At 74.0% G+C, this 21,479-nt stretch overlaps 3 protein-coding genes across 7 annotated transcripts; 1 reads left to right on the top strand and 2 right to left on the bottom strand.

The window, feature by feature from the left end:
• The first annotated feature begins 785 nt into the window (after window positions 1-785).
• TSPAN31 (tetraspanin 31) lies at window positions 786-3,719 on the top strand. Of its 4 annotated transcripts, none has more exons than XM_064474196.1 (6): window positions 786-968; window positions 1,932-2,084; window positions 2,413-2,457; window positions 2,716-2,865; window positions 2,957-3,085; window positions 3,186-3,719. In XM_064474196.1, the coding sequence occupies exons 1-6, from the start codon at window positions 906-908 to the stop codon at window positions 3,696-3,698; spliced, it is 1,053 nt and encodes a 350-aa protein (XP_064330266.1). In that variant the 5' UTR covers window positions 786-905; the 3' UTR covers window positions 3,699-3,719. The 4 variants fall into 4 exon arrangements, with proteins under 4 accessions (XP_064330266.1, XP_064330265.1, XP_064330264.1 ...); XM_064474195.1 differs by having other exon boundaries at window positions 787-968; window positions 1,932-2,099; window positions 2,377-2,457; window positions 2,960-3,085; XM_064474194.1 differs by having other exon boundaries at window positions 788-968; window positions 1,932-2,099; window positions 2,377-2,457.
• A 49-nt stretch (window positions 3,720-3,768) lies between these two features.
• Window positions 3,769-12,149, bottom strand: CDK4 (cyclin dependent kinase 4). 2 transcript variants are annotated; one of them, XM_064474199.1, is made up of 8 exons: window positions 12,034-12,149; window positions 10,057-10,275; window positions 9,520-9,655; window positions 9,279-9,446; window positions 8,592-8,659; window positions 5,962-6,012; window positions 4,505-4,640; window positions 3,769-4,357 (listed from the first exon to the last, which is right to left on the bottom strand). In XM_064474199.1, the coding sequence occupies exons 2-8, from the start codon at window positions 10,272-10,274 to the stop codon at window positions 4,265-4,267; spliced, it is 870 nt and encodes a 289-aa protein (XP_064330269.1). In that variant the 5' UTR covers window position 10,275; window positions 12,034-12,149; the 3' UTR covers window positions 3,769-4,264. The 2 variants fall into 2 exon arrangements, with proteins under 2 accessions (XP_064330269.1, XP_064330268.1); XM_064474198.1 differs by having other exon boundaries at window positions 8,592-8,701; window positions 12,034-12,144.
• A 1,025-nt stretch (window positions 12,150-13,174) lies between these two features.
• On the bottom strand, window positions 13,175-20,833 carry LOC135317847 (25-hydroxyvitamin D-1 alpha hydroxylase, mitochondrial). Its single transcript, XM_064474344.1, has 9 exons — window positions 20,633-20,833; window positions 19,305-19,495; window positions 16,661-16,857; window positions 15,581-15,781; window positions 15,335-15,489; window positions 14,559-14,725; window positions 13,851-13,932; window positions 13,534-13,731; window positions 13,175-13,429 (listed from the first exon to the last, which is right to left on the bottom strand). The coding sequence occupies exons 1-9, from the start codon at window positions 20,708-20,710 to the stop codon at window positions 13,316-13,318; spliced, it is 1,383 nt and encodes a 460-aa protein (XP_064330414.1). The 5' UTR covers window positions 20,711-20,833; the 3' UTR covers window positions 13,175-13,315.
• Between the last annotated feature and the right edge of the window lie 646 nt (window positions 20,834-21,479).

Genomic DNA, 21,479 nt, shown 5'->3' with positions numbered 1-21,479 from the left:
GGGAAGCCAGGGGGCTATAGGAGATCTGTGGGACCTGGAGGGTGGGCTATAGGGGCATATGGGACATGGGGGGGCCACGGGAGGTCATGAGGGACCTGGGAGGACTGGGGGGGGGTCCCCTGGGGGTCTGGAGGGGCCTGGGGGGACCCAGGGGGTCCTGGGGAGCTATAGGGGATCTTAGCGGGGGAGCTATCGTGGAGAAGTTCTGGGGGGTCCCAGCGCCACCTGGGAGCTACAAGGGGCCATGGGGCGGTGTAGGGGTATGGGGGGCCATGGGGGTGGCCTAGAGGGGCTATAGGAGGTCTGTGGGACCGGGGGGGAGGTATAGGGGACTACAGGGTGCCTGGGGCAGTATGGGGGGCCTATGGGAACTGGAGGGCTGCAGAGGTCCTTGGGGAGCCATGGGGCTCGGGGGGGGCTGATCGCGGGGACCCGGGGAGGGGTTGGGGGGTCCCAGGGGCCCATAGGGAATGTGGGGATCTGTAGGGAACCGGAGGGGCTATAGGGGTCCTTGGGGAGCCGTGAGGACCTGGGGGTTATGGGAGGTCACGGGGGACCTCGGAGGAACAGGGGGACCGGGAGGGGGCTATGGGGTTTGGGGGGGGGCTATAGGGACCCGCGGGGGGAGCTATAGGGGCGCACACCCGCCTCCGCCATCCGGGTAATCACCCCGCCCCCGGCCTCAGGGCCCGCCGCGCGCATGCGCCTCCATCAGGGAGAGCACTTCCGCCCGTTCTTCCCCAGGCGCATGCGCGGGCGGGGTGGGTTGAGGCGGCGCGCAGGCGCGGGGGGGCGGAGCGCAGGGCGCGCAGGCGCGGGGCGGTGCTGGGCGCGGGGCCGGGATTTAAAGGGGCCGGAGCGGGCGGGGCGGTGGAGCCCCCCCGGACCCCTCAGAGCCCCCCATCATGGTGTGTGGCGGCTTCGCCTGCTCCCGCAACGCTCTCTGCGCCCTCAACGTGGTCTATGTGGTGAGCGGGGCCGGAGGTGGGGCGCGGGGCCTGCGGGGGGAACCCCCCGGGGTGGGGCTGGGGGCTGTGCCTGACCCCACCCGGGGGGGTTGGGGTCCTTTCCGTTGTGGGTGGGCTCTTGCTGCTGGGACCCCAGCCTGAGGGGAAACGCTGTTGCTCCCCCTGAGGGGTGGGGGTGGGGGGCCCTGGTGTGGGGCAGGGGGTGCTCGGGACCCCCGAGTGGGGTCAAAGGTCGCCCCCCCAATGTCCCTGTGTCAGCTCCGGCCTCGTGTGCGTCCCCCCCGGACCCCAGCTGGCCTGGGGGGGGACACGGGGGTGGTCGAAGGGGGTCTGGGGGGCTCAGGGGGTCCCAGCTGCCCTCAGCCCCTCTGATCTGCGGGTGGGGGGGTTGGCCTGTGTCGTTCCCCCTCCCCCCCCGGTGACCCCGGGGACCTCGGGCTGTGCCCCCCCCCCCGGGCCTTGGGGACAGCACCCCCTTGCCTGGCCTGTCTGTCTGTCCTTGTCCCCTCCTCCATGGCTTTGGGGACATTGGGTTATCCCCCCTGTGTTCCCCCCTCCAGGGATGCCCCCCCCCCCGCAATGGCCCCCCCAGACCCTCCCCCCCGGCCTTGGGGACCTTCCCCTGGTCCCACCCCAAAATGGTCCTGGGGCTCTTGGGCTGCCCCATCCCCCCCTGCTGACCCTGGGGGGTGTCACCCCAACCTCGGGGACATGGGGGGGGTGACAGCACTGGTGGAGGACACCCACAGCCCTCTTGGGGAGGACACTGGGGACCCCCCCGCTCCCCAGCACCCACTGTGCCTGGGGGGCGGGATGGGACTGGAGCCTCCCATAAGCCCAGTTCTTCCAGCAGTGACACCCAACGGGGGGAAACTGAGGCAGGGGGAGAGCAGGATGCCCCCACCCACCCCGAAGGGGGGTCTGTGGGGGTCCCCAAGTGATGTGCCCCCCCCCCCCCCGCAGCTGGTGGGGCTGCTGCTGATCGGGGTGGCCGCCTGGGGCAAGGGCTTCGGCATCGTCTCCAGCATCCACCTCATCGGCGGCGTCATCGCCGTCGGCGTCTTCCTCCTCCTCATCGCCATCGTGGGGCTGGTGGGGGCCGTCCACCACCACCAGGTCATGCTCTTCTTTGTATCCTTCGATGTGGGAGGGGGGACACACTGGGCGCCCCCGCCCCCCCCCCCCCCGGGGGGGGCTGCGGACCCCTTTTTGGGGGGTGGGGTGGGGGGTCCTGGAAATGCCACCATCAGTGACAAGAGGAGCTTCAGCCTCCGCTTCCTGTCCCCTCCGTGGGCAGCGGGGTGACATCTGGAGCTGGGGTGACGTTTGGAGGTGGGGGGGCACCTCTGTGCCCCCCCCGTGTGTGCCCACCACCCCCCGCGCCCCCCCCTTGACTCTGCCCCCCCAGTACATGATCATCCTGGGCCTCGTCTTCGTCTTCCAGTTCGGCGTCTCCTGCTCCTGCCTCGCCATCGACAGGAGCCGCCAGGTCAGTCCTGCCCCCCCCCCCACCCCGGGGGGGCCACCCGCACCCCCAAACCCCCCCATAGCCCGAGGGGGGCCACAGGGAGCGGGGGGGGCGCCCCCCCCACATCCCCACTACCTCCCTGAAGATCCCAAATGCCAGGGGCGTCCCCACGGGGGTGGTGTGGGGGACACGGGGCGGGGGGGTGAGCGGCTTCACCTGATGACCTGCAGTTAATTCTGGGGGGGGGTCCCCGCCTGGTTCCCCCCCCCCCCGGACCAGGAGGGGCTTTTCAGCTCGGCCTGGTCCATCCTGAGCAACGAGACGAAGGCGGAGCTGGAGCAGCGGCTGGACTGCTGCGGGCTGCTGAACCGCAGCGCCGACCCCGCCGCCGCCCGCGCCTTCCAGGCCGACTTCCGCGCCTGTCCCGCTGTGAGTCCTGGGGTGGGGGGTCCCCGAAACCCCTCTGCCTCCCCCCACCGCCGCCCCCGGCCGCTCACCCAACCTCTTCTCCCACTTCAAGAAGTGCAAGACCCTCCTGGGCAAAGACCCCCGCGCCAAGTGCCTGACCTGCGGCGAGAAGATGCTCCAGCACTCGGACGAAGCCCTGAAGATTTTGGGGGGGGTCGGGCTCTTCTTCAGCTTCACGGAGGTAACGGGGACTTGGGGGGGGGGCGGAGGGGTCACACACACTTTTGGGGGGGGTCACTACAGCTCCCCCCATCCACCGTGCCCCCCCCCCTCTCTTGCAGGTCCTGGGCGTGTGGGCTGGCCATGCGCTACCGCAACCAGAAAGACCCCCGGGCCAACCCCAGCGCCTTCCTATAGCCGGGGGGGGGCCACGTCCCTGCTGGGGGCTGTGGGACCCCCACCCCAGCCCCCCCCACGTCTCCCTGCTGCCGATTGGCCGCCCCCCCCCCCCCGGCCGCATGAAGCCTCGGGCACGTGGCAGCCCCCCCCCCAGCATGTGCGTGTCCCCCCAGGGCAGGGGGTGGCCGGTGGCAGCCCTGGGGGGAGGGGGGAGGGCTGGGGCTGGGGTGCCAGGAGCCCCCCCCCCCCCCATCCCAGTCCAACCCCTGCCCAAACTGGTGCGTATTGGTTATTTATACACTGGGAAGAGACGAGCAGCACCCAGCCCCGCCCCCACCGGCGTGTGTCCCCCCACCTCCAGCCCCCCCCCCGCCATGTTGTTGGGGGAGGGGTGGGGGGTGCCACACACACGCCCCCCCCCCCCCCGGGGTGTCACCGTGTCCCAGTTCAAATAAACACCCTGTGACTCCCCCGTGTCACACGTGTCCCCCTCCGTGTCCCCCCCGTGACGCACGAGAGGCGGGGGGGGGGCAGGGCGCCGTCTGCGCCCCTTTATTAACAGAGATGTGGGGGCCCGTCCCTGCACCCCCCAAAATAACCCCCTTGCGGGGGGGGTCCCCATGTCTCCCCCATCCCCCCTGTGCGAGCGGAGCACCAGTGCAGGGGGCATCACTGTCCCTTGCACGCGGCTCGCACGAGGATGGGGGGGGCTGTCACCCCCTCGCACGAGGATTGGGGGGGGGGGTCACCTCGCATGAGGGTGGTGAAGGGGGGCCCACATCCTTCTTGCACGAGGATGGGGGGGGGCCCCTCCTTCCAGCACCTGACTTGCACAAGGGGCTGCTCCAGCTCTCCTCGTGCAAGGGGGGGGGGTCCCAGGCACTTGGCAGGAGCAAAGACATCCCCCCCCCCCCCCGTGTGAGCCCCTCCCACGCCCCCGGGGCTGGGAACGGCTCTGTCCCCTGTGTCCATATCTGTGGGGGGAGGGGGGGCACAGTGGGGGGCTCCCCCAGGGCAGCCGCTACCCCTCGCCCGCCCCCCGGTCCTGGAGGTAGAGGTGCCGCAGGGCGTCGTAGGCCGAGATCCGCTTGTAGGGGTTGAAGGTCAGCATTTCCTGGGGGACGGACAGACAGACGGGGGGGGGGGGCGGCGTCAGGGACCCTGGGGGTGGGGGGGGTCATCATTGCCCCCACCCCTCACTGCGCACCCAAAGGGGCTGCAGAGCTCATGGGGGGGGGGGTCCCAGTGCCCCCCGTCTGACCAGCAGCAGTTGGGTGCCCAGCGGCTCCATCTCGGGGACGAAGCCCTCCACGGGCTGGGGGGGGCGGGCGCGGAAGGCGCAGCGGGGCAGCGCCACGTCCAGGGGCCACTCGTCCTCCACGGGGAGCCCGATCACGCTGGGGGGGCGGGGGGGGCACGGGGTGAGGGCTGGGGGGGCCCTGGTCCCAGCCCCATCTCAGCTCCCCCGAATCACCCCTTCCTTCCCCAGCCCCCACATCCCACCTTGGGGCCCCCCAGCCCTGCCCCCTCACCCCCCAGCCCTGCCCCCACCCCCCCCAGCTTCCCCCCACCCCCCCCCAAAGCACCCCCCAGCCCCCACATCCCACCTTGGGGCCCCCCAGCCCTGCCCCCTCACCCCCCCAGCTTCCCCCCAGCCCCCACATCCCACCTTGGGGCCCCCCAGCCCTGCCCCCTCCCCCCCCCCAAAGCACCCCCCAGCCCCCACATCCCACCTTGGGGCCCCCCAGCCCTGCCCCCTCACCCCCTCCCCCCCCCCCCAAAGCACCCCCCCAGCCCTCACATCCACCTTGGGGCCCCCCAGCCCTGCCCCCTCCCCCCCCCCCCCCAAAGCACCCCCCAGCCCTCACATCCCACCTTGGGGCCCCCCAGCCCTGCCCCCTCCCCCCCCCCCCAAAGCACCCCCCAGCCCCCACATCCCACCTTGGGGCCCCCCAGCCCTGCCCCCTCACCCCCTCCCCCCCCCCCCCCCCCCCCAAAGCACTCCCCCAGCCCTCACATCCCACCTTGGGGCCCCCCAGCCCTGCCCCCTCACCCCCTCCCCCCCCCCCCCCAAAGCACTCCCCCAGCCCTCACATCCCACCTTGGGGCCCCCCAGCCCTGCCCCCTCACCCCCCCCCCCCCCAAAGCACCCCCCAGCCCTCACATCCCACCTTGGGACCCCCCAGCCCTGCCCCCTCACCCCCCCCCCCCCCCCAAGCACCCCCCAGCCCCCACATCCCACCTTGGGACCCCCCAGCCCTGCCCCCTCACCCCCCAGCTCCCCCCCATAAACCACCCCCCAGCCCTCACATCCCACCTTGAGACCCCCCAGCCCTGCCCCCTCACCCCCCCAGCTCCCCCCCTCCCCAAAGCACCCCCCAGCCCCCACATCCCACCTTGGGGCCCCCCAGCCCTGCCCCCTCACCCCCCCAGCTTCCCCCCCATAAATCACCCCCCAGCCCTCACATCCCACCTTGAGACCCCCCAGCCCTGTCCCCCCTCCCAGACTCCCCCCCCAACAAGCCCCCCCCCGCTGAACCCCAGCTCCCCCAAAACACCCCCAACATCCCACCTTGAGCCCCTTCCCCAGCCCTGTCCCAGCCCCCCACCTCCCTCCTTGGGGCCCCCCAAAAAGCTACCCCCCTCCAGGGACCCCCACAACCCCCAGCTCCCCCAGAACAATCCCCCCCCCCCCCCAGGGCCCCCCAAAAAACTCACTCGAAAATCTTGCCCAGCTGGTCGGCCTCCGAGTTCCCGCAGAAGAGTGGCCTGGGGGGGATGGGGGGCACGGGGAGGTCACTGGGGGGGCACAGGGACACCCCCGCCACCCCCCCAGCTGCCAGCACCCCCGGGTGGGGGGCAGCCTGACACACACACCCCCCCGAGTGCCCCCCACCCCCCAGTCTCCATGTCCCCACTGCCACCCCAATGTGTCCCCCCCAGCGTCCGTGTGTCTCCCCCATCCTCCCCCATTGTCTGTGTGTCCATGCGTTCCCCCACCATGTCCATGTGTCTATCCCCACTCCCCCCGTGTCCGTGCGTCCGTGCGTCCCTCCCCCCCGTGTCCGTGCGTGTCCCCCTCCCCCCCGTGTCCGTGCGTCCCTCCCCCCCGTGTCCGTGCGTGTCCCCCTCCCCCCCGTGTCCGTGCGTCCCTCCCCCCCGTGTCCGTGCGTGTCCCCCTCCCCCCCGTGTCCGTGCGTCCCTCCCCGTGTCCGTGCATCCCCTCCCCGTGTCCGTGCGTCCCCCCTCCCCGTGTCCGTGCGTGTCCCCCTCCCCCCCGTGTCCGTGCGTCCCTCCCCCCCGTGTCCGTGCGTGTCCCCCTCCCCCCCGTGTCCGTGCGTCCCTCCCCGTGTCCGTGCGTCCCCCCTCCCCGTGTCCGTGCGTCCCCCCTCCCCGTGTCCGTGCGTGTCCCTCCCCCCCGTGTCCGTGCGTCCCTCCTCCCCATGTCCGTGCGTCCCCCCTCCCCGTGTCCGTGCGTCCCCCCCCGTGTCCGTGCGTCCCCCCTCCCCGCGTCCGTGCGTCCCTCCCCCGTGTCCGTGCATCCCCTCCCCCGTGTCCGTGCATCCCCTCCCCCGTGTCCGTGCGTCCCTCCCCCGTGTCCGTGCGTCCCCCCTCCCCGTGTCCGTGCGTCCCCCCTCCATGTCCGTGCGTCCCTCCCCCTGTGTCCGTGCGTGTCCCCACCGTGTCCGTGCGTCCCCCCTCCATGTCCGTGCGTGTCCCTCCCCCCCGTGTCCGTGCGTCCCCCCTCCCCGTGTCCGTGCGTCCCTCCTCCCCGTGTCCGTGCGTCCCCCCTCCCCGTGTCCGTGCGTCCCCCCCCGTGTCCGTGCATCCCCCCATCCCGTGTCCGTGCGTCCCCCCATCCCGTGTCCGTGCGTCCCCCCTCCCCATGTCCGTGCGTCCCTCCTCCCCGTGTCCGTGCGTCCCCCCCCGTGTCCGTGCATCCCCCCATCCCGTGTCCGTGCGTCCCCCCATCCCGTGTCCGTGCGTCCCCCCTCCCCATGTCCGTGCGTCCCTCCTCCCCGTGTCCGTGCGTCCCCCCCCGTGTCCGTGCATCCCCCCATCCCGTGTCCGTGCGTCCCCCCATCCCGTGTCCGTGCGTCCCCCCTCCCCATGTCCGTGCGTCCCCCCCCGTGTCCGTGCGTCCCCCTCCCCGTGTCCGTGCGTCCCCCTCCCCGTGTCCGTGCGTCCCTCCCCTCCCCGTGTCCGTGCGTCCCCCTCCCCGTGTCCGTGCGTCCCTCCCCTCCCCGTGTCCGTGCGTGTCCCCCCGTGTCCGTGCGTGTCCCCCCGTGTCCGTGCGTGTCCCCCCGTGTCCGTGCGTCCCCCCTGTGTCCGTCCCTCCCCCCCCCGTGTCCGTGCGTCCCTCCCCCCGCGTCTGTGCGTCCCCCCCCGTGTCCGTGCATCCCCCTCCCCCCCGTGTCCGTGCGTCCCTCCCCCCGCGTCTGTGCGTCCCCCCCCGTGTCCGTGCGTCCCCCCCGTGTCCGTGCATCCCCCCCCATGTCCGTGTGTCCCCCCCGTGTCCGTGCGTCCCCCCCGTGTCCGTGCGTCCCCCCCGTGTCCGTGTGTCCCCCCCGTGTCCGTGCGTCCCCCCTGTGTCCGTCCCTCCCCTCCCCGTGTCCGTGCGTCCCTCCCCCCCCGTGTCCGTGCGTCCCCCCCCGTGTCCATGTGTCCCCCCCGTGTCCGTGCGTCCCCCCCCGTGTCCGTGCGTCCCTCCCCGTGTCCGTGCGTCCCCCCGTGTCCGTGCGTCCCTCCCCGTGTCCGTGCGTCCCCTCCCCGTGTCCGTGCGTCCCCTCCCCGTGTCCGTGCGTCCCTCCCCGTGTCCGTGCGTCCCCTCCCCGTGTCCGTGCGTCCCCCCTCCCCGTGTCCGTGCGTCCCCCCTCCCCGTGTCCGTGCGTCCCCTCCCCGTGTCCGTGTGTCCCCCCCGTGTCCGTGCGTCCCCCCCCGTGTCCGTGCGTCCCCCCTGTGTCCGTCCCTCCCCTCCCCGTGTCCGTGCGTCCCCCCTGTGTCCGTCCCTCCCCTCCCCGTGTCCGTGCGTCCCCCCCCGTGTCCGTGCGTCCCCCCCGTGTCCGTGTGTCCCCCCCGTGTCCGTGCGTCCCCCCCCGTGTCCGTGCGTCCCCCCTCCCCGTGTCCGTGCGTCCCCCCCCCGTGTCCGTGCATCCCCTCCCCGTGTCCGTGCGTCCCCCCCCCGTGTCCGTGCGTCCCCTCCCCGTGTCCGTGCGTCCCCCCCCCGTGTCCGTGTGTCCCCCCCGTGTCCGTGCGTCCCCCCCGTGTCCGTGTGTCCCCCCCGTGTCCGTGCGTCCCCCCTGTGTCCGTGCGTCCCCCCCGTGTCCGTGCGTCCCCGCGCCCCTCACTTCCTCCGGAACATCTCGGCGAAGATGCAGCCCACGCTCCACATGTCCACGGGAGTCGCGTAGGCCGCCTGCAGCAGCACCTCGGGCGCCCGGTACCACAGCGTCACCACCTGCGCGGCCCCGCTCCGCTCAGCCGCCCCACGGCGGGGCCACCCGCCCCACGGCGCCCCACGGCCGAGCCCGCTGCGACCCACGGCTCCCTGGGCTCACGGGCAACGTGACCCGTTGGCCCCCAGCCCCACAAACACCTGCATCTGACCCTACCTGGGACCCACAGCTCCTTGGGCTCACGGGTAACCTGGCCCGTGGCCACCAGCCCCATGGCAACCCACATCTGCGGCTACCTGGGACCCACAGCTCCCTGGGTTCGTGGCCACCAGGACGCCCAGGGCCACCAGCCCCACAAACCACCTGGCCCTATGGCCACCCAACTCTTGGGCCACCCAACTCTTGGGCCACCCAGGACCCACAGTTCCTTGGGCTCACGGGCAACCTGACCCACAGCCCCCAAACCCATGGCAACCCACATCTGAGCCCACCTGGGACCCACACCTCCATGGGTTCGTGGCCAACCCAACCCGTGGCCACCAGGATCCACAACCGCCCAGCTCTGACCCTACCCGGGCCCCACAGCTCCCGCTGCCCCGCCCCACGGCCCGCGGGACCCGCCGCCCCCCAAGCACGCACCACGGGGGTCAGGGCCATCTGGCAGCTGTAGATACGGGCCAGGCCGAAGTCGGCCAGCTTGACCTGGCCGCTGCTGGTCACCAGGATGTTCTCGGGCTTGAGGTCCCGGTGCACGATGCAGTTCGAGTGCAGGAAGTCGAGCCCGCGGAGGAACTGACGCATCAGGTCCTGGGGGGCGACAGCGGCGGCGTCAGCCCCCCAGCCCCCCGCGGCAGCCCCCCACCCAGCTCCCATCACCCACCTTGATGGTGTCGAGGGGCAGCCCGGGCGCGGGAGCCTTGTCCAGGTAGGTCTTGAGGTCCTGGTCCACGTGCTCGAAGACCAGCGTCACCTTGGTCTCGCGCTCGGTCCGCGCCGTGGCGCAGACGTCCATCAGCCTGGGGGCGTGGCGGGGGGCACGGCGTCGGGGGGGGTCAGTGGGGTGACGGACCGCCCCCCCCCCGCCGCTCCCTGTGCCCCACACAGGGCGGGAGATGGTCTCCCCCGCCCCATGGCTGGGCGGGCGGTGCCTGTCCCGTTCCCCCACCTCGTAGCTGTGGGGCAGGACCGCGGGATGAAGCCAACAGGCGGGAGATGGCTCCTGTCCCCCCCCCCGACCCACGGCTGTGGGGCAGGAGGTGGCCTGTCCCCTGTCCCCCACCCCACAGCCTCAGGACAAGCCCGTGGGTCAGGAGAGGCCACGGAACCCTTTAACCCGCAAGAGCCGGCGGCCTCCCCGGGGCAGCGCCGTGGGGCAGCGCCGTGGGGCAGCGCCGTGGGGCAGCGCCGTGGGGCTCACCGGACGATGTTGGGGTGGTCGAAGTGCTCGAGGCGCTTGAGCAGGGCCACCTCGCGGACGGTGCTGAGCGGGAGCCCGTTCTCCGTCGTCTGCACCCGCACGTTCTTCAGGGCGACGAACTTGCCGCTCTGCAGGTCCCGCGCCTTGTACACGGTGCCGTAGGCGCCCACGCCGATCTCGGCCACCGGCTCGTACTGCGCCCGCCCCTGCTGCGCCATCCTGCCGCGCCGCGCCGCCGTCAGCCCCGCCCGCGGCGGGACCCCGCACCCCGCGGCGGGACCCCCCGGCACCTCCCGGCACCCCGCGGCGGGACCCCGCACCCCGCGGCGGGACCCCCCGGCACCCCGCGGCACCCCGCGGCGGGACCCCGCACCCCGCACCGGGACCCCCCGGCACCTCCCGGCACCCCGCGGCGGGACCCCCGCACCCCGCGGCGGGACCCCGCACCCCGCGGCGGGACCCCCCGGCACCTCCCGGCACCCCGCGGCGGGACCCCCCGGCACCTCCCGGCACCCCGCGGCGGGACCCCCGCACCCCGCGGCGGGACCCCGCACCCCGCGGCGGGACCCCCGCACCCCGCGGCGGGACCCCGCACCCCGCGGCGGGACCCCGCACCCCGCGGCGGGACCCCGCACCCCGCGGCGGGACCCCCCCGCACCCCGCGGCGGGACCCCCCGGCACCCCGCGGCGGGACCCCCCCCGCACCCCGCGGCGGGACCCCCCGGCACCCTGCGGTGGGACCCCCCGGCACCCCGCGGCGGGACCCCCCGGCACCCCGCGGCGGGACCCCGCACCCCGCGGCACCCCGCGGCAGGACCCCCCGGCACCCCGCGGCGGGACCCCCCGGCACCCCGCGGCGGGACCCCCCGGCACCCCCCGGCACCCCGCGGCGGGACCCCCCCAGCACCCCGCGGCGGGACCCCCCCAGCACCCCGCGGCACGACCCCCCGGCACCCCGCGGCGGGAACCCCGCACCCCGCGGCGGGACCATCGCACCCCGCGGCGGGACCCCCCGGCACCCCGCGGCGGGACCCCCGCACCCCCAGGCGGGACCCCCCGGCACCCCGCGGCGGGACCCCGCACCCCGCACCGGGACCTCCCGGCACCTCCCGGCACCCCGCGGCGGGACCCCCCCGGCACCCCGTGGTGGGACCCCCCGGCACCTCCCGGCACCCCGCGGCGGGACCCCCCGGCACCCTGCGGTGGGACCCCCGCACCCCGCGGTGGGACCCCCGCACCCCGCGGCGGGACCCCGCGGCGGGACCCCCCGGCACCCTGCGGCAGGACCCCCCGGCACCCCCCGGCACCCCGCGGTGGGACCCCCCCGGCACCCCCAGGCGGGACCCCCCAGCACCCTGCGGTGGGACCCCCCGGCACCTCCCGGCACCCCGCGGCGGGACCCCCCGGCACCCTGCGGTGGGACCCCCGCACCGCCCGGCACCCCGCGGCGGGACCCCCCGGCACCCTGCGGTGGGACCCCCGCACCGCCCGGCACCCTGCGGCGGGACCTCCTGGCACCTCCCGGCACCCCGCGGCGGGACCCCCGCACCCCCCGGCACCCTGCGACGGGACCCCCCGGCACCCCCCACCAACCCACGGTGGGACCCCCTCTGGCACCCCGCGGTGGGACCCCCGGCACCCCACGGCGAGACCCCCGCACCCCGTGGATGGACCCCCAGCACCCCCCAGTCCCAGCGCCCCTGTGACCCCCAGACCAGCCCCCCCCCCGCCCCAGCCGGCACCCCCTGACCCGCCCCCCCCGCTCAGCCCCGCCCCCCCGCCCCCCAATCCCCGCGCACTGCCCCTCCCCCCCCGCGACCCCCGGGACCGCCCCCTCCCCCCACTGCCACGCGCGGGAGGGGGCAGGGACACCCCGGGAGGGCGGGGCATGCGAAGGGGGGGAGGGGCGCCCGCGCGTCCGGGGCTCGCGCGGGGGGGGGGGTGTGCACGTGCGCGGGGGGGGGCCCCGGGACTCACCGGGCGGCGGCGCGCGGGACTCGGCGGCGGGGGGCGGGGCTGGAGGACCGGAACCAGCGAGACGGGCCGGCCGGAAGGGCCGGGGGGAGGGGCGGGACTCGGACGTCTGGGTCCCACCGGGAAGGGGGGGGAGGGGAGCGCCCCCGGCCGGTCTCGAACCCGCGGCGCCCCTGGCGGCCACGGCGGGAGCGACAGGCGGGGGGGGTTGGGGGGAGGGGCAAGACACGCGTGTGAGAGGCGGGACCCCGGCGCCCCTCCCCCCCCCCCAGCACCCCCCGGTCCGGGGCACCCCCACCCCCCCCACCCCCTGTGACCCTGCTGCTGCCCCCCCTCGGTGGGGTGGGGGGACACGGACACGGGCCGTGGGGGGGGGGACACGGGGGGGGGTCCCGGGACCCCCCGTCTCTGTCCGTGGTGCTGAAACGGCCCCACGGCAGCAGCGGGAACACGGGGGGGGGGTTGGTGCCCACGGGGAGGGGCCGCCCCCCCCCCCCCCCCGCGGGGTGCGGGGTCCCACGGGTGCCCCCCCCCCCCGAGCCGGTGTCACCACACTCGGCTGCCTCAGGGGCCCCACGAGGGTCCAGAGTCCCCCGGCGCTGACGTCAGCCTGTCCCCACGTGGGACACCGACCCCCCCCCACCCTCCCCCGTGGGTGGCACCACCCGCATTAACCCTCCCGTGGCCGACGTGGGGCAGAGCCGGACCCCCAACGCCCCCCCCCCCCCCCGAGAGGCTGTGGGGGGGACGGTTGGGTCACGGGGTGGGGGGGGGGGTGACACAGGGTCATGGGGATGGGGGGGGGGTGACACAGCCGCGGGAGGGGGGGAGCCTGGTGGGGGGAAGTGGGGACGAGCCCATGGCATCACCCTGGCATGGGACCCCCGCCCCTCCCCCACGGTGCCCCCCCGCCCCAGGGCGGGGTGGGGTGGGGGCGCGCTCTGCCCCCACCCAGGGCTGCGCCGGAGCCGCCCGGCGGCTGCGGGGCCACGTCACCCATGGGTGCCGCCGGCACGTTGGGGCAGGCACCCACCCACCGGCACCCCACAGCGCCCCAGGGGGCGTGGGGGTGGGCGCTGAGTCACCCCCAAAATCCAGTGGGGGGCGGGGTGGGGGGGGAAGGGAGCACCCCAGCACCAAGACCCCCCAAAAACCCGTTTATTAGCCAATAAATAAATCATTAAATAACACAGCGGAGCCATAAATAGCGCCCGGGGGCGCGAAGGGGTCGCCGCCGGGGTCAAGGTCGCCGCCGGGGTCAAGGTCGCCGCCCCCGGGTCCCGCCTCACCGGCTGAGGAACTGGAGGTTGATGGTGGCCTCGGGGACGAGCAGGGTGCGGGTCATGGGGCGCACGCGCCCGCCGCCGGGCTCCGGCCGCACCTCGAAGCGCAGCAGGATCTGCCGGGACACGGAGAGGGACGGGGGCGTTGGGTGAGGCGGGGGGGGACACGACACAAAATTGGGGACAATTTGGGGAGATTTGGGGCCGGGAAGGCTCGGACCTGCGCCAGCGCCTGGTGGATCTCCAGCTCGGCGAGGCGGCGGCCGACGCAGCTGCGTTTGCCGGCGCCGAAGGGCAGCGAGGCGAAGGGGTGCCGGGCGGCGTCGCGGCCCAGCCAGCGCTCGGGGCGGAAGGAGTCGGGAGCCGGGAAGAGGCGGCCGTCGCGGGACGTGGCGTAGTGGCAGAGGGTGATGAGGGTCTGCGGGACAGACGGACACGGACAGGCGTGGGGGGGCGGGGGGGTGAGCGGGGCGGGGGGTCCCACCCGCTGGGGATGGCGGGTTGGGGGGGGTGGGGGTGGTCCCGGCCCCGGCTCACCTGGCGCGGCACCACGTAGTCGCCCACGCGGATGTCGCGGTCGGGGACGACGCGGGCGTTGGCGGGGATGACGGGGTACAGCCTGCGCGGATGGGGGGGGGTCACCCGGCCACCCCATCTGCATCCCAGTCCCATCCCTGCCACCATCTTCATCTTCATCCCCAGCCCCGTTCTCATGCCCGTCCCCATCCTCATCCTCATCTCCATTCTTGTCCCCATCCCAGACCCCCGGCTTCATCCCCACCACCATCCCCATCCTCATCCCCATCTTCATCCCTGCCCTTGTCCCCATCTTCATCTTCATCCCTGTCTTTGTTCCCATCCAGCTTCATCTTCATCCCCACCACCATTCCCACACTCATCTTCATCCCTGTTCTCGTCCCCATCCTCATCCCCATCCCTGTCACATCCCTATCTTCACCCTCACCATGGGTCCCATGCTCATCTTCATCCCTGTCCTTGTCCCCACCTTCATCCTCATCCCCATCTTTGTCCCATCTTCATCCCCATCACCACTCCTGTGCCCACCTTCATCCCCGTCCCCATCCCTGTCCCGTCCCCATCTTCATCCCTCTCTTCATCCCCACCGCCATTCCCATGCCCATCACCTTCATCCCTATCCTTGTCCCAATCCGCATCCCTCTCCTGTCCCCATCCTCATCCTCATCCCCCTCCCCCTCCCATCCTCCTCCGCGGCCCCAGCCCCACCTCAGGGTCTCCTTCACCACGGCCCTCAGCAGGGGGACCCTGCCGAGCGCGGTGGCCGAGGGGCCGCAGCCGGGGCCCAGCGCCGCCGCCAGCTCCCGGTGCAGCGCCGCCTGCACCCCGGGGTGCCGCGCCAGCTCGTACAGGCTCCACGACAGGGTGCTGGAGATCTGCGGGGGCGGGGGGTGTCAGCGGGACCCCACCGACACAGGGACACCTCCCGAGACGGGGACTCCATGGAGATGGAGACCCCAGCAAGACAGGGACCCCACCGAGACGGGGATGCCTCCCCACGGAGATGGGGACACGACGGAGACCCCATGGAGACAGGGACACCTCCTGAGATGGGGACAGGGACCCACGGAGATGGGGATCCCTCCCGAGATGGAGACAGGGACCCCACCGAGACGGGGACACCTCCCCACGGAGATGGGGACACAACGGGGACCCCATGGAGACAGGGACACCTCCTGAGATGGAGATAGGGACCCACGGAGATGGGGACCCCATGGAGATGGGGACCCCATGGAGATGGGGACACGACAGGGACCCCATGGAGACAGGGACACCTCCTGAGATGGGGACAGGGACCCACGGAGATGGGGACACCTCCTGAGATGGAGACAGGGACCCCACCGAGATGGGGACACCTCCCCACGGAGATGGGGACGTGACGGGGACCCCATGGAGACAGGGACACCTCATGAGATGGGGACAGGGACCCCACGGAGATGGGGATCCCTCCTGAGATGGGGACCCCTCCCCAGTGCCCTCCTCACCGTGTCCACCCCGGCCAGCAGCAGCTCGGTGACGTTGCCATGGATGACCTTCATGGGGACCTTCTCCCGGGCCAGGTGGTCGGTGAGACACGCCTTCGCCGCCGCGTCGCCCCGCTCGGCCGCCTCGGCCACGCGCCGGTCGATGTGACCCTTGGCTGGAGCGGACGAAGCCCCCCCCCTCTCCGTGAGCGTCAGCACGGCCGAGGGGCCGCCGGCCGCCCCCACGCCCCCGCCGCGGCCCCTCACCGAAGGCGAACATGTAGTCCCAGGCCTCGCAGAAGGTCCGCCAGGGCTTGGGGAAGAGGCGGTGCAGGGCCTTGGGCATGGCCATGGTGAGCAGCGTCGTGACGAACATGGTGTTGATGGAGCGGATGAAGGTCTCCGTCTCCCGCGGCACCTCCTGCTCCAGGCAGCCCAGGCGGGAGGCGAAGAGGATGGACGAGATGCCTGGCGGGGGGGTGGGAAGGGGGTGAGCCAGGGGACGCGGGGGGCTCTGGGGACGGGGAGGAGCCGGGGCAGCATGAGGAGCACCATGGGGAGCCCTGGGAGTGGGAGACACTGGGGTCCTCGGGGACGTGGTGGGGACATGGGGGGACATGGGGACTATGGGGACACAGGGAGCACCACGGGGGACCCCGGGGACCATGAGGAGCACCTTGGGGGACATGGGGAGCCCTTGGGGACATGGTGGGGACAAGGGGAGCCCTTGGGGACAGGGAGGACCCAGGGGGAGCATGAGGAGCACCATGGGGAGCCCTGGGGGACACTGGGGTCCTCGGGGATGTGGTGGGGACATGGGGAGCCCTTGGGGACATGGGGAGCACCACGGGGAGCCCCATGGGGAACATGGGGAGCTCTGGAGGACATGGTGGGGACAAGGGGAGCCCCTGGGGACAGGGAGAACCCGGGGGAGCATGAGGAGCACCATGGGGAGCCCTGGGGGACACTGGGGTCCTTGGGGACATGGTGGGGACACGGTGGGGACACGGGGGTACCTTGGGGACATGGAGGACCTCAGGGAACATGGGCAGCCGTGGGGCAGGGACATGAGTCCTTGGGGACACTGGGGGACAAAGGGAGCCCTGGGGACAGGGATTGCCAGGGGGACCCTGGGGGGGGGACACGGAAAAGCCCTGGGGGGGTCACAGCAGGTCCTGGGGGATGCAGGGAGCCCCGGGGGACATGGGAGACCTTGGGGGGGACGCGGGGAGCCCCGGGGGACACACAGAAGTCACGGGGGGACCCGGGAAGCACAGGGATGTGGGGACACAGCAGGTCCTGGAGGACACGCCCGCTGCCCCCCTCCCGCGCCCCCCCACGCGTCACCTTCCAAGCCGAACTTGTAGAACTCGGCGGCGACGTCGGGGACGAGGTGCTGGGGGTGCCGGTCGCGCTGGCGCTGCAGCCGCCGCAGCAGGTCGCCCACCACCCCGGCCACCGGCCCCGCGTAGCCCTCGGCCGCCCGCGGCCGCAGCAGCAGCCGCCCCAGCAGCCTGCGCAGCCCCTGCCACTCCTCGCCCTCCCTGTGGGGCGGGGGACACGTGTGACGGGGGGGGGACACACACACACGCGTGACGGGAGGGACACGTGTGGGGGACACGGGGGGACGGGGCCCCCCCCAGAGGAAGCGGCTGCTGCAGCCCAGGTGCGAGCGTGGGCACCCGCCCGCACCAACAGGCCTGTGCACGTCCCCCCCCCGTGCCCACGGGTGGGTGCCCACGGGCACGCGGGGGGGCTGCGCATGGAGCTGTGGGGCTCGGCATGGGGCTGGGGGGGGCTGCACATGGAGCTGGGGGGCTCTGCACAGGGTCGGGGGGCTGCGCATGGAGCTGGGGGGCTCGGCATGGGGCTGGGGGGGCTGCACATGGAGCTGGGGGGCTCTGCACAGGGTCGGGGGGCTGCGCATGGAGCTGTGGGGCTCGGCATGGGGCTGGGGGGGCTGCACATGGAGCTGGGGGGCTCTGCACAGGGTCGGGGGGCTGCACATGGAGCTGGGGGGGGGGCTCTGCACAGGGTCAGGGGGCTGCGCATGGAGCTGTGGGGCTCGGCATGGGGCTGGGGGGGGCTGCGCATGGAGCTGGGGGGCTCCACGTGGAGCTGGGGGGGGGGCTCTGCACAGGGTCGGGGGGCTGCACATGGAGCTGGGGGGCTCCACATGGAGCTGGGGGGGGGCTCTGCACAGGGTCGGGGGGCTGCACATGGAGCTGGGGGGGGGGCTCTGCACAGGGTCGGGGGGCTGCACATGGAGCTGGGGGGCTCTGCATGGGGTTGGGGGCTCTACACAGGGTCGGGGGGGCTGTTCACGGGGTGGGGGGGCTGTTCGCAGGGTCTGGGGGCTGCACATGGAGCTGGGGGGCTCAGCACAGAGTCGGGGGGATGCACATGGGGTCTGTGGGGTCTCTGCACGGAGCTGGGGGGCTGCACGTGGGATCTGGGGGGCTCTGCACGGAGTCTGGGGGTTCACATAGCACCGGAGGGATGTGCAGGAGCCCGGGGGGCTGCAAGCAAGATCGGGGGGGCTCTGCCAGGGTCAGGGGGCTGCGCATGGGGTCAGGGGGTCCCTGCATGGGGTCGGGGGGTGCACATAGCACTGGGAGGGGCGTGCAGGAGCTTGGGGTTGGGAGGCTGTGCATGGGGTCTGGGGGGGCCCTGCGTGGGGTTGGGGGGTCCACACAGTGCCGGGGGGTGGGCCGGAGTTTGGGGGGGCTGCACATGGGCTCGGGGGGCTGTAAGCAAGGATGGGGGGGGCCGTGCATGGAGCCAGGGGGCAGAGCACAGGGTTGGGGGGCTGAGTATGGGAATCGGGGGGCTCCGGTCTCCCCACGCCCTCGCCCCGTGCCCACGCAGGGGCCGTGGCTCCCCAGCAGTTACTCACATCCTGCTTGGGGTGCCGGGGAGGGGGGCTGGGGGGGCCGGGAGCGGCTCGGGGGGGCAGCGGCGGGGCCGGGGGGGGCCCTGAATCACGCCTGAGTCACCCCGGGCTCGCCGGGCCCTTCCCACGCCCGCCCCGGCCCCGCGGGACGCCCTTCCTGGAACGGGCGCGGGGGCTGGGGGGCCGGGGCCGGGGGACCCCCGGGGCTGGGGGACCCCCCAGCACCCCTCGGAGCCCCACAGGGCAGGGGAAGCCCCCCAGCACCCCTGGGAGCCCCACGGGGCAGGGGAAGCCCCCAGCCCCACGCACAGCCCCGTGGCGCCGTGTACAGCCCCCCCCATCCCACACACAGCCCCCAGACCCCCTGTGCAGCCCCCAGACCCCCCGGCCCTGTGCTCAGACCCCCACACGCAGCCCCCAGGCCCCTGCGCAGCCCCCAGGCCCCACGTGCAGGCCCCGAACCCCTCCATGCAGGCCCCTGCCCCCATACACAGCCCCAGCCCCTTCTGTGGAGCCCCCAGACCTCATGCACAACCCCTGAACCCCACAAGCAGCCCCCAGACCCCCAGGCACAGCTCCCTGAACCCCATGTGCAGCCCCCGGACCACTCAAGCAACCCCCAGACCCCTGTGGGCATCCCCCAGACCCCATGTGCAGCCCCTGTGCAGAGCTCCCAGACCCCTGGGCAGAGCCCCCAGACCCCATGAGCATCCCCCAGACCCCCAGGCAGCCCCCAGACCCCACAAGCAGCCCCCAGACCCCCAGGCACACCTCCCTGACCCCCAGGCACACCTCCCCGACCCCACGAGCAGCCCCCAGACCCCCAGGCACACCTCCCTGACCCCCAGGCACACCTCCCCGACCCCACGAGCAGCCCCCAGACTCCCAGGCACAGCTCCCTGACCCCCTGGGCAGCCCCCAGACCCCCAGGCACAGCCCCCCAACCACTGAGCAGAGTCCCCAGACCCCCAGGCACAGCTCCCTGACCCCTGGGCACAGGGCCCTGACCCCACGAGCAGCCCCCAGCCCCCCAGACAGAGCCCCCTGACCCCACGAACAGCCCCCAGCCCGCCGTGGGCAGCCCCCAGCCCCACTCACGCAGTGAGCAGCCCACAGGCGTGCCCGCGGCAGACCCGATAATCCTTCCAGGAGGAGAGATGGGAGCGGACGGGGAAGTCGCCCTCCTGCCGCAGCACCTGCTCGATCAGCCCGGCCTCTGCCACGTGCACCGTCAGGATGGGCCCGAAGCTCGCCTTCCACACCGGCCCGTAGCGGGCACGGCCCTCCACCTGCGGGGACGTGGGGACATGGCACCGGCCGGGCACCAGGGTGGCATCGAGGTGATACCGGGATGGCACTGGGAAAGGGCCCGGAGCCTCGGGGAGATGCTGGGTAAGAGAGGGCTGGCCTTGGCAGGGGGGTCCCAGTGCCCCCAGTGCTCCCAGCCCTGCTGCACCCACCCGTGGATGGCCCCAGGGACCCGTCCTGGGTGCTGCCGCCCACCCGTCCCGGGAGCCCAGCCAGGGCACCCTGCGCCCGGCGAGGGGTTAACCATTAGCAGCTGCTGCTCGGTGAGAGCCCAGGGCTGGTCCCCAGCGCCGCCGAGCCCCAGGGGCTGGGGTCAGGGTCCCCTTGTCCCCTCTGAGCCCCAGGGCCGTGGGAATGGGGTCCCCTTGTCCCTGCCAAGCCCCAGGGGTTGGGGCTGGGGTCCCGTTGTCCCTTCTGAGCCCCAGGGCCATGGGAATGGAGTCCCCTTGTCCCTGCCGAGCCCCAGGGGTTGGGGTTGGGGTCCCGTTGTCCCCTCTGAGGCCCAGGGATTGGGGTCAGGTCCCCCCGTCCCCTCCAAACCCCGGAGGAGATTGAGATTAGGGTCCCCCCCCATCCCCTCCAAGCTTCAGGGATTGAGATCAGGCTCCCCCTGTCCCCTCTGGACCCCAGGGATTGAAATTGGGGTCCTCCCATCTCCTCCAAGCCCCAGGGCGGTGAGACCGGGCTCCCCCCTGTCCCCTGCAAGAGCCAAGGTGGTGGGACTGGGGTTCACCCCATCCCCTCCAAGCCCCAGGGACCGAGATTGGGGTTGCCCCTGTCCCCGCCAAGCCACAGGGCAGCAAGACCAGGGTCCCCCCCTCCATGTCCCAGGGTGGGGGGAACAGGGTCCCCCCTGCTTCCCTCAAGCCCCGGGGCTGATGGACCAAGGTCCTGCTGTCCCGGCCGAGCCCAAGGTGGGGGGGTCTGGGGTCCCCTCCAGCACCGGGACGGTGGGAAAGGGGTCCCCCCCATCCCTGCCGAGCCCCGGGGCGGTGGGTCTGGGTCCCAGGACCCTTCCCGCACCCCCTGTCCCCGCCGAGCCCCGGAGCGGCGGGAGCGGGGTCCCCTCGGGGGAAGGGACCCCCGGCCCCCCCCGGGGCCGCCCCCCGCCCCGTTACCTGCAGCTCGTGCAGCCGCCGCAGCCCCCCGCGGCAGAGCAGCTCGTAGAGGAAGGCGGCGGGGGGCGGCCCCGGCATCTCGGCCAGGCCCCGGGGGCGGCGGGCGGCGGCAGGGGGCGGGGGGCGCCGGGGGACCCCCCAGCTCGGGCAGGCAGCGGGAGAGCAGGGCGGCGCGGGCGGGCAGGCGCAGGCTCTGCGGCATGGCGGGGCGCGGGGGGGGTCACGGGGGGGGGGGACACACGGGGGGGGGACACGCGTGGGGGTCGCGGGGCCGCGCCTCGACTGAGCCGGTGGCCTCGGCCGGGGCTTTATAAGGGCCCACGTGGAGCTGGGCGCGCCCCGCCCCCTTCGGCCCGAGCCACGCCCCTTGTCAACAAACCCCGCCCCCCCACGGGGAGATTTGCATAACGAGTTTCCCGGGGCCAATGAGGGCGTGGGTGGGGCCGCGGCGGTCACGCGCGGGGGGGCGGGGCGTGGGCGCAGCCACGGGTGGGACCGTCTGTGTCATGTGTGTCCCCTCATGCACACGCATGCACCCACAGCCCCCCCGTGTGCCCCCCCCCACCCACCCCCAGCCCCCCCGTGTGCCCCACCCCCACCCACCCACAGCCCCCCCGTGTGCCCCTCCCCCACCCACCCCCAGACACCCCGTGTGCCCCTCCCCCACCACCCCCAGACACCCCGTGTGCCCCTCCCCACCCACCCACAGCCCCCCCGTGTGCCCCTCCCCCACCCACCCCCAGACACCCCGTGTGCACCCCCACCCACCCACAGCCCCCCCGTGTGCCCCTCCCCCACCCACAGCCACCCCGTGTGCCCCACCCCCACCCACAGCCCCCCGTGTGCC

The sequence above is a fragment of the Phalacrocorax carbo genome, chromosome 27 (genome assembly GCF_963921805.1).
Source record: "Phalacrocorax carbo chromosome 27, bPhaCar2.1, whole genome shotgun sequence".
Classification (NCBI taxonomy): domain Eukaryota; kingdom Metazoa; phylum Chordata; class Aves; order Suliformes; family Phalacrocoracidae; genus Phalacrocorax; species Phalacrocorax carbo.
Note: the sequence above shows the minus strand (reverse complement) of the source record. Positions and strands in the feature narration are given on the sequence as shown.